Consider the following 11,528-nt stretch of genomic DNA (forward strand, 5'->3'; position numbering starts at 1 on the left):
CGGGTGTCATTGACTTTGATGCCGAAATTGCTAAGGCCGGTGAGTTGTTGTCAACTGCCAAAAGGGGTCTTACAGTCCGACCTGATGCTACCAATTCTTCTGGTTCCGATTTTGAGTTCTTGGGAATTGAAGAAGAACCAGAAAGTGATGATGTTGAAGGCCAAAATGATGAAGTCCAAGATATCGAGCCGGCAACGGATCTACCCACTTCTCCTGGGGCGTATATGCTTCTCTTCCTCCGGGTTCCGGAGATGCATCAACTTAGTTTTTGATTTCTTTTTCATACTTTTGTACTTGTGTTGTTTGGCATATTTATTGTGAATAGAAGTAACTTTTCGTTCAAGTATTCGCGCAAGTTTTTCTCCTTTGCATCTTTTTTCGTTTAAGAGCTTGCGTAAGTTTTGCTCTTTCCATTTTTTGTTCGTTTAAGTGTTTGTGCAAGTTTTACTCTTTGTGTCAAATAGTGCAAGGCTTTGGGTGTAGTTTCCCCCGAAAGCGTTTGGATTTCGGGCACCAGTTCTTCTGAAATCAACCTTTTAACTTGAGGGTTTTCATAAAAGAGGGCCCTCTTATGTTTACAGTGCTCTTAAAGAGGACGTCTCATATTCATTACGACACTAGTATTTGAACTACTTGTTTAACTTTCAAGTGATAAAATCAATTCATCGTTCAGACAAGAAACAAGATATAAATAAAAAGACTTTACTTTATTCCTTCCATTTTTAAAATTATAGAAGCATTCATTGTGCTAAAAAGAAATTGTCATTTCTTGTGGCTAACTTGTACAACTTGTTTTTATGGGGCTGGTCGCGCAGTCCTCAGTCCCGATGATACAACTATGTTTTTGGGTTTCGTATTTCGGTTGATGTAGCAGTCGTTGTTGCCGTATCCCCATATCATTCCCCCCAATGTTCGAATGCGAAGGATGCGAATTTGAACACTGGAAGTTTTATACCTTCGATAATCCCACTAGTGAATTGTAGATAATCTTTAATTCGATATCAAACTTCACTTCCCCTTAGGAATTTATGATATCAAGTCAAAGATTATCTAATAATCCCCTAGTGGCTTGCACTTGTCAACGGTCGGGTAATCTCTGTTCGACAGCAAACTTTACTTCCTGGTAGGAACTTTGCTATCAAGCAAAAGATTATTTAACTGCTTCGTAGTGGTTCTTTGCTTGTATACCTTGTCATTTAAAGGTCTTATTACTGTTGTTGAAGCTTCCTTCGTAGTATGCTTTCCGTTTTTGTCTCGTTAAAAACGTTTCCAGAAAAACCCAATTGTAATAAAAACTAGACAAAGGGAAAAAAAGTACAATACATACTTTCAGTACAAGTGAGTCTCATCAGCAATAGTATCTCTTGAGGTGAGCAACATTCCAGTTGCTTGGCAACTTTTCTCCATTTAGTTTTTCTAACTCGTATGACCCTTTCCCGATGACAGCTGAAACTCAGTAGGGGCCTTCCCATGTTGGACCTAGCTTCCCCGCATTGAGCTCTCGGGTGTTCTGAGTTACTTTCCTTAAAACCAAGTCTCCCACTTTGAAATAACGGAGGTTGGCTCTTCGATTGTAATATCCTTTTATTCTATGCTTTTGGGCTACCATCCTTATATGCGCCAAGTCCCTGTGTTCATCGAGCAGCTCCAAATTGACTAACATTGATTCATTATTTGCTTCTTCGTTTACCCGGGAATATCTCAGGGTAGGCTCCCTACTTCCACCGGGATCAGAGCTTCTGCTCCGTACACAAGAGAAACAAGGAGTCTCTCTCGTGCTTGATTTGACCATTGTTTGGTATGCCCATAGTACACACGATAGCTCTTCGGGCCATTTTCCTTTAGCTGCTTCCAATATCTTTTTGAGATTATATATAATCAATTTGTTTGTTGATTCTGCTTGACCGTTTGCGCTCGGATGATAGGGTGATGATGTGATCCTTTTGATTTTCAAGTCTTCAAGGAACTTCATAACCTTTGCGCCTATAAATTGCGGCCCGCTGATGCAAGCTATCTCTTTTGGTATCCCAAATCTGCAAATTATATTCTCCCACAAGAAATCTACCACTTCGCGCTCACCGATCTTCTAGTAAGGACTTGCTTTAACCCACTTAGAAAAATAGTCAGTTAAAATAAAAAAAATATTACCTTACCGGGGGCCGATGACAGTGGTCCGACGATATCCATTCCCTACTTCAGGAACGACCATAGTGACAAAACTGAGTGCAATTGCTCTGCCGGTTGATGTACTAACGGTGTGTAGCGTTGACATTTATCAATTTTTTAACACTATGCCGAGCCCAGACCCTTTCGGAGGAACAGTTCTTATGGCCTGCCTTAGGGTTTCCCCTGAGGGCATGGTTAACACTATGCCGAGCCCAGACCCTTTCACATTGGAAGCTTCATCCGTAAACAAGGTCCAAACTCCTAATGTCTATTCTGACACCATTACTGCTTCTTTGGTAGGTTAAGGTAAAAGTCCCGGACTAAAACCGACCACAAAGTCGGCCAAAACCTGTGACTTAATTGTAGTCCTGGGTTTATATTCTATGTCAAATTTGCTCATTTCGACGGCCCACTTGGCTAGCCTACCTGAGAGTTCAGGTTTATGAAGAATATTCTGTAGGAGAAAAGTGGCCACCACAGCTATCGGGCTACATTGTAAATAAGGCCTTCGCTTTCGAGCGACAACTACGAGGGCTAAGGCTAATTTTTCCAAATGTGGATAGTGAGTTTTTGCTCCCGTAAATTTTTTAATTACGTAATAAATAGGATATTGCATACCTTCATCTTCACAGACTAAAATGACACTTACAGTTACCTCCGAGACCGCTAAGTAGATCAACAGTTGTTCACTTCCTCCGATTTTGACAGTAACAGAGGACTTGAAAAATACTTTTTCAGATCCTTCAAAGCCTGCTGACATTCTAGTGTCCATTCAAAGTTATTCTTATTTTTGAGGAGTGCACAAAAATGATGGCATTTTTCAAAAGATCGGGAAATGAATCTGCTCAAAGCTGCCAGTCTCCCCGTTAGCCTCTAAACCACTTGGTAGCTGGTCCGGAATATCTTCTATGGATTTAATTTTATCGAGGTTAACCTCGGTCCCCCTTTGCGACACTAGAAAAACCAGGAACTTACCAGAGCTGACCCTAAACACACACTTCTCGGGGTTAAGCTTCATGTTATGCTTCCTTAAGATGTAAAAGGTTTCTTGCAGGTGTTTCAGATGGTCATATGCGTTTAAAGACTTAACCAGCATATCATCTATGTCCACTTCCATAGTCTCCCCATTTTGTTTCTCAAACATTTTGTTTACGAGCCATTGATAAGTGGCTCCAGCATTTTTTAGCCCGAAGGGCATCACATTGTAACAATATGTGCCGAAATTCGTGATGAACGAAGTTTTTTCATGATCCTCCGGGTTCATCTTGATTTGGTTGTACTCAGAGAAAGCATCGAGGAAACTTATTAACTCGTTCCTGGTCGTCGCATCAATCATCTGATCAATGTTTGGCAATGGGAACGAGTCTTTTGGGCACGCCTTATTTAAGTCCTTATAGTCTACGCACATGCAAAATTTATTATTCTTCTTTAGAACTACCACTACATTAGCTAACCAGTCAGGATACTTTACCTCTCAGATTAAACCAATATAAAGCAAGCGAGTTACCTCTTCTTTGACAAAATTATTCCTGACCTCGGCAATAGGACATTTTTTCTGTCTTACCGGATGGATGTTGGGATCCAGGTTTAGGTTTTGCACAACCACTTCCGGTGGGATACCTGTCATATATGCACACGATCACGCAAAACAATCAACATTAAGTTTAAGAAATTCAATAAATCCAGACCTGAGTTCGGGGTGTAGTCCTGTCCCCACGTGGAACTTCTTCTTCAAGAATTTTTCGAACAATGCAGTTGTTCAAGTTCTTCTGCCGTGGATTTTGTTGTGTCTGTTTATTCCGGCACCTAAAAATATCCTTATACCTGATAGGATTCCGATGACTCCTTCCCCTGGTTGACTTCGCTCGGCTCGGGTGCAGGGGTCGGTTCCTATAATTGCTATGTTGCATGCTCCTTCCCTTTGCTACTGGAAACTGATATTGCATTCATCTCTCTTGCTGTCGGTTGATCGCCTCTTATTTGTTTAATTCCTTGAGAGTTGGGAATTTCAGCAACTGATAATATGTTGATGGCACATCCTTCATCTCGTGCAACCACGGTCTACCCAGGATAATATTGTAGCCCATATCATCGTCCACCACTTTGAATTATGTTGGCCGAACTTGTTGGGTCCACTGATAAATGTGGAATTTGACTACTTATTAGTACCTTTTTAATTTTGTTTTATACCAAAAATATTAATTTATGTTCCCATAACTAATGAAAGTGTGAAAATTGCAGGAATGTTGGAGATTTGGGCTCAAATGAATAAATCCAACTCAAAAAAGAGTGTTCCGGCTCACAAGGCAAGAAGGGGCACAACAGACCAAAAGTGCGGTCCGTAGAAGTATTTCTGCGGCCGTAGAAGAAAGTGTGGACTGCAGAATTCTCCTTGCGGCCACAGATCTGTTGTTGAAGCTCAGAGATTGAATTAAGAGAAGTGTGGACCACACACAATTTGTGCGGCCGTAGAACATGGTTGCACTGGCAAAAATTCAAAAAGTTTAGAGAGTGTGCAAAATGACCAAGGCTGAAGCCTTGCTTGAAGTGCGGACCACACATGAATTGTGCGGCCGCATATCAAATTGTACGGCTGCAGAATCTATCCACATGCAGACTCAAGCAATGTGAGATCGTAGAACCTCCCGAAGGGCAATTTTGTCAATAAATTTTTGGCCACTATAAATAGACGAAAATCACCTTTTTAGGTCATGTTTTGAAGTTTTCTTAGCTGTAGCCGTTGTAGTTTACCATTTGGGTAACTTATGATCATTTTGGGACAAATACATCATAGTTTATTATTTTAATTTTATATTATGGCTTTAATTAGTGTTTCTTCTTTATTTTATTCATTTTCTACTATGAGTAACTAGACATTTACTAGGGTTGTGACCCAACCCTAGTGTGTAAACCTTATGGTTATTTAATTTAATGCTTGTTTATGATTGGGTGTTTGTTATTTAGTCTTGTTCATGCTTTAATTATAGAATTAATGGTTGCAAACATTGATTCCTGCCTTTTTGACTTAGTCTTTACTTGACAAAGAGGGACCTAGTCCAGGAAAACTTGGCTAACAAGAAATTGGGCTAGTTAAGTATTTGAATAGCCTAAATAAAGGGTTTGAACTAGAGATAGGGAAAATCCGACATGAGCTCATATCAACTATTTAGCTTGATACTTATTTGGGCTTGAGAAATTCAAATGGAGCAAAATCACTCTATGGCTGAGAGGTATTGAGTGGGTAACTTAGAGTTGAGAGCTATAATAGACCACAATTACTAAAATAAGTGTTAACATAATAAACCCATTAGGCGAACACCTACGCAAAGGTTACATCCCTAGGCCTTTTTACCTATTTGAAAACAACCAAAAACAATTAGTCAATGTCTAATTTTATTTCTCTAGTTGATCATTGATAGTGTAGTTTATAAAAGAAATTAGCAAAACCAGCTTGATTGGAAGTGTATTTAAGCTCATTCGTCTTCACGCATCAAGTATACCCCAACACCCATTTTTAGCTCCCTGAGAAAATCGACCCCGACTCATAGTTAGGTACAATTCTTCCAATATCTCTTCCACTCATTGTTGAGTGTGGATTGGGAGTGGATCAATTTTTGGCGTCGTTGCCAGTGAGCTTAAACGATGTTAGCTATATATTTGAGTGTGTTTTTGGCATATCTTCTTTCCCTTCCGTGTTACGAACGTGTTTAAGAAATCTTACGTACAATCATGGCAAACAATGAGCTCGGATATATGCCTTTGGGGCACTTGGATGGTGAAGAGGAACAACTCGATGAGGTACGTCAAGTGCCATAACAAAGAGGCCAGAGACCACAAGTCAACATGCCCGTTCCACCCCCATCTCCACCACGAGTAGCTCAACACCGAATATTGCCCAACGAAGGTTGTGCTAGTGCAATAGTCCCTCCCGTATAAAGGCGAGCAACTTTCAAATCACCAATGTGATGCTCACTCTACTTGAGCAACAGGGCTTCTTCACCAGTGCACTAACCCAGAATGCTTATAAATATTTGAAGGGATTTGTGGATACATGTTGGGGAAGCAAGCAAACTAATGTTTCTGAGCATGCATTGAGGCTAAGGATTTTTCCCTTCTCTCTACGGGGGAAAGCTTTAGATTGGTTGAAACATTTTTCGAACCATTCAATTCATACTTAAGATGCGTTGGCGGCCAAGTTCATTGCTAAGTTTTTCTCTCCTGGGCACATGGCTACACTTTAAGATGAGATTTTGGCATTAAAACAAGAGCCGAATGAACCACTACACTAAATTTGGGAGCATTATAGAACAATGGTTAAGGAATGTCCCAACAACGATATGACGGAAAACATGTTGCAACAAGACTTTTATCGTGGGATTAACACAACCAACCAATGTGTAGTGAATCAACTAGCTGGTGGGAACGTTATTACTATGCCTTATGAGGGGGCGTGTGATATTCTAGATGAAATGGCGGAGACGTCATCGATTTGGAAATCCCGGGACAATGTTTCACAAGGTGATCCAAACATGATCCACCTCCAAAAAGAATTGCAAGACCATGGGAAAGCCATTGCCGAATTGACTACTACCATGACTCAACTAGCAAAGGCCTAACTAAATCAAGTGCAAACCCTTAAGCAAGTTCATGCTATGGAGGGAGTGAATGTTTTGGTGAATAAGAGGAGGGTCACGGGTCCACAAGTGCATACTCGAGTGAAGAACTATGTGTAAGATGATGTCGGTTTTGATCAAGATGATTCTTATAATGAGCAAGAGGAATAAGTGCAATATGTGAACAATTTTCAAGGGCAAAGAAATAACTTCCAAGGCCCAAACTAACAACAATGAAAACCAAACAATCACGGCAATTTGAATTCTAAAAATCAAGGTAATTGGTATAACAATAACAATCAAGGAAATTGAAGTGGAAACAATCAAGGAAATTGGGGAGGCAACAACCAAGGTAGTTGGGGTAACAATCAAGGCAACCGGGGGTCGGGTTTTCAAAGGCACCCAATGTATCAACAAACGAGCAACCCACCTCCTTATCATTCCTATGGTTCAAGTTCTTCAAAAAATGATATGTGATGTATTTAGAATATGTTCAAGCAAATGATGGAAAAGAATGCCTTACACAACACATTAATCAACATCTTAGAAGTTCAAATGGGGAAAATCTCTCAAGCTCTAAATTCTCGTCCTAAGGGTGCACTACCAAGTGACACGGTGGTGAACCCAAAGGGTGGTAATAATACGGGTCATGCTATGGCGGTTATCACAAGAAGTGGAAGAGGCGGGAATGTACCCACCTCAAGTGGAAGGCAACTTATTGATGATGACCAAGTAATGCAAGAAGAAGAGATCCCCGAACATTGTTGCTCAACCAAATGAGAAAGTTTGTATTGATATTGATGATAGTGTGGAAAAGACTCAATAGGAGGTGAACCCATCTAGGGAACACATCGTTGACATACCTGAGACATAGTGCAAAAGGCAAAGGCACCATTGCCTAAGCCTCCACCTCCATACCCTCAAAGACTTGCCAAGAAAAATAGTGAGAATCAATTAAAGAAGTTCATTCAAATGATGAAAAGTCTTTCAATCAATGTGCCATTGGTAGAAGCTTTGGAACAAATGCCCGGTTATGAAAAGTTTATGAAAGATCTTGTGACAAAGAAGCGGTCGATGAATTTTGAGACTATTAAAGTCACTCATCAAGTGAGTGCGATTGTTCATTCAATGGCTTCTACGTTGGAGGATCCCGGTGCTTTCACGATTCCTTGTACAATTGGAAGTGCCGAGTTTGCTAAAGCTCTTTTGTGATCTTGGGGCAGGTATAAATTTGATGCCCTATTCGGTTTTCAAGACTTTGGGGATTGGGCAACCAAGACCCACTTCTATGAGATTGTAAATGGACGATCATACCATAAAATGTCGTTGATTGTGATTGAAGATGTTTTGGTCCAGGTTGATAAATTTATTCTTCCGGCGCACTTTGTCATTCTAGATTGTGAAGTTGATTATGAAATACCAATTATTCTTGGGAGACCTTTCCTTGCTACAGGTAAGGCTCTTTGTGATGTTGAAGCTGGAGAAATCACTTTCCGGGCTGGTGATGAAAAAGTGGTATTCCATGTATGTAAGTCCATGCGGCAACCAAATAACAATGAGGTATGTTCTTTTGTGGATTTGGTGACCAATGTCATTGTTGATGATACAAGTGTGACTATCAATGTTGGTGATATATTGGAGGCCGTCTTGCTCAACTTTGATGATGACGAGATGGATGGTTTCATGGAATGTGTGAACTCTTTACAAGGAATGAGGTGTATAACTATGCACCCCAAAAATTATCTTTGGATCTTGAAAATAGGAAGACTCCTCATACAAAACCTTCTATTGAAGAGCCACCTACCTTGAAGTTAAATCCATTGCCTCCACACATTCGTTATGAATTTCCTGGCCCCTGTTCTACTTTACCGGTTATTATTTCCTCTTGTTTGACTAAAGTGCAGGTTGATTCAACATTGGTGGTATTACAAAAATAGAAGAAGGCTATTGGGTGGACCTTGGAAGATAATTGGGGTATAAACCCTGCCTTTTGCTTGCATAAGATCAAGTTGGAGGATGGTGCTAAACCGTACATTGAACATCAAAGAAGACTCAATGAGGCTATGTAAGAAGTTTCCAAGAAGGAGATTATCAAGTGGTTGGATGTTGGGGTTGTCTACCCCATCTCCGATAGTTCATGGACTTCTCCGGTTCAATGTGTCCCAAAAAAGGGGGGCATGATGGTGGTCACCAATGATAAGAATGAATTGATTCTGACGAGAACGGTGATTGGTTGGAGGGTGTGTATGAATTATCGCAAGCTCAACAAAGTAACAAGGAAGGATCACTTTCTACTTCCTTTCTTAGATCAAAGCTCGATAGATTGGTCGGTCGTGCTTTATATTATTTTCTTGATGGGTACTCGGGCTACAACCAAATTCTCATTGCCCCAGAAGATCAAGAGAAAACAATATTCACATGTCCCCATGGTACTTTTGCTTTCAAGCGGATGCCGTTTGGTTTGTGCAATGCATCAAGGACTTTTCAACGATGTATGATGGTTATTTTCACGGACATGGTGGAGGACTACCTTGAAGTTTTCATGGATGACTTCTCGGTGGTTGGAGATTCTTTTGATGATTGTCTTGCAAATTTGGACAAAGTGTTGGCTAGATGTGATAAAACTAACTTGGTACTTAATTGGGAGTAATGCCATTTCATGGGTGAGGAAGGTATTGTCCTTGGCCATAAAATTTCAATGAATGGAATTAAAGTTGACAAGGCAAAGATTGAGGTGATTTCTAAGCTTCCACCCCCAACTTCGGTGAAGGGTTTGCGGAGTTTCCTAGGCCATGCGGGTTTTTATCGGCGCTTTATCAAAGATTTCTCTAAAGTGGTGAACCCTTTGTGCAAGCTCCTTGAGAAGGATGCCAAGTTCAATTTCAATGATGATTACATGAGATATTTAGAATTGTTGAAGCTCAAGTTGACAACTACTCCCATCATCACCGTTCCAAATTGGAGTGTGCCTTTTGAACTCATGTATGATGCAAGTGACATAGTGGTTGGGGCTGTTTTGGGGTAACATATCATCAAGATTTTCCATTCAGTATACTATTCTAGTAAGACCTTGAATAATTTCCAAGTCAACTATACTATTACGGGGAAAGAGCTCTTTGCTATTGTGTTTGCAATTGAGAAGTTTCGCATGTACTTGATGGGTGCAAAGGTTATTGTCCACACGGACCATGCAACGCTTCGTTATCTTATGAACAAAAAGGACTCCAAAGCTTGGTTGATGAGATGGGTACTCTTGTTACAAGAATTTGATATTGACATCCACGATAGGAAATGTAGTGAAAACCAAGTAGCAGACCACTTGTCTCGATTGGAGGAGGAGGGGAGGCCACATGATGGCCTTGAAATCAATGACTCCTTCCCCGATGAGAAACTTTTGGCAATTTCAATGAAAGAGGTGCCATGGTTCGCAGACTTGGCAAATTTTCTTGTGTGTGGAATCATTCCGGATGAGTTCTCTTCAAGCCAAAGGAAGAAGCTCAAAAGAGATTGTCAACATTATTATTGGGATAAACCATACCTTTTTCAAATTTGTACATATGGGGTGATTAAGAGGTGTGTACCAGAAGAAGAGCAAGGTGATATTCTTGGGGCTTTTCATTCTTCGCCATATGGTGGTCATCATGGTGGAGCAAGAATAGCGGCCAAAGTGCTTAGTTGTGGTTTTTATTGCCCCACTTTTTACAAGGATGCTAGTGAGTTGGTGAAAAGATGTAATGAAAGTCAACGGGCCGGTGGAATGTCAAAGAAAAATGAAATGCCTCTCACAACCATCTTGGAGATTAATATTTTCGATGTTTGGGGCATTGAATTTATGGGCCCTTTTGTGAGTTCTTGTGGAAACACCTACATCTTGGTCGCGGGGAATTAGGTGTCCAAATGGGTTAAGGCCATCGCTTTGCCCAACAACAAGGCGATAAGTATAGTAGCTTTCTTGATGAAGAGTATTTTAACAAGATTTGGTACTCCACGGGCAATCATAAGCGATGAGGGATCACACTTTTGCAACAAAGCTTTTGACACTTTACTTAGCAAGCATGGTGTTACTAACAAGGTCATGACTCCCTATCACCCACAAGCTAGTGTGCAAGTAGAAGTCTCCAACCGGGAGATAAAGAGTATCTTGTCTAAAATGGTGAATGATAATAAGATGGATTGGTCCAAGAAGCTTGATGATGTGTTATGGGCTTATAAGACGACTTACAAAACACCTATCGGAATGTCTCCATACCGGTTGGTGTTCGGAAAATCTTATTATCTTCCGGTGAAACTAGCTAGAGCACAAGGCAATGTGGGCTCTAAAGAAGTTGAATCTTGATTGGGATATAGCCGCTAACTTGAGGGTTGCACATTTGAATGAATTGTATGAGTTCCGGTACCATGCATATGTGAGTTTGTCCTTGTTCAAAGAAAAGATGAAATATCTTCATGATAAATACATTTGGAACGAAGAGTTCAAGCTGGGAGATCTAGTATTGTTGTTTAACTCAAGGTTGAGAATGTTTCCAGGGAAGCCAAAATCCAAGTGGAGTGGTCCATTAGAAATTGTTGGTGTGACACATGTAGTGCATTAGACTTGAAGAACAAGAACGATGAAGTACTCAGAGTCAATGGTCACCGGGTGAAGCACTACTTGGGCGAGGTTGGAGATAGCCACATGGTGGCGGTCATTTACTTCACTTGGGAGTATTTGCATCGTGTCACGATGTTAAATCAGGCACTTCTTTAGAG

At 40.6% G+C, this 11,528-nt stretch overlaps 1 protein-coding gene across 1 annotated transcript; it reads left to right on the forward strand.

Annotated features, from left to right (window-relative positions):
- The first annotated feature begins 7,283 nt into the window (after positions 1-7,283).
- Positions 7,284-11,115, forward strand: LOC138895775 (uncharacterized). Its single transcript, XM_070180503.1, has 5 exons — positions 7,284-7,542; positions 8,233-8,494; positions 9,087-9,411; positions 10,351-10,623; positions 10,669-11,115. The coding sequence occupies exons 1-5, from the start codon at positions 7,284-7,286 to the stop codon at positions 11,113-11,115; spliced, it is 1,566 nt and encodes a 521-aa protein (XP_070036604.1).
- The last annotated feature ends 413 nt before the right edge of the window (positions 11,116-11,528 follow it).

This window comes from Nicotiana tomentosiformis, chromosome 7, assembly GCF_000390325.3.
Source record: "Nicotiana tomentosiformis chromosome 7, ASM39032v3, whole genome shotgun sequence".
NCBI lineage: Eukaryota > Viridiplantae > Streptophyta > Magnoliopsida > Solanales > Solanaceae > Nicotiana > Nicotiana tomentosiformis.

Bases quoted from the DNA above. Each gene is read 5' to 3' on its own strand.
- LOC138895775 (XM_070180503.1), top strand. From the start codon at position 7,284: ATGGAAAAGAATGCCTTACACAACACATTAATCAACATCTTAGAAGTT. The intron at 7,543-8,232 runs GTTGCTCAACCA...TCCTTGCTACAG, and splicing joins AGAAGAGATCCCCGAACATT to GTAAGGCTCTTTGTGATGTT. The intron at 9,412-10,350 runs GTACTTAATTGG...GGGGTGATTAAG, and splicing joins GATGTGATAAAACTAACTTG to AGGTGTGTACCAGAAGAAGA.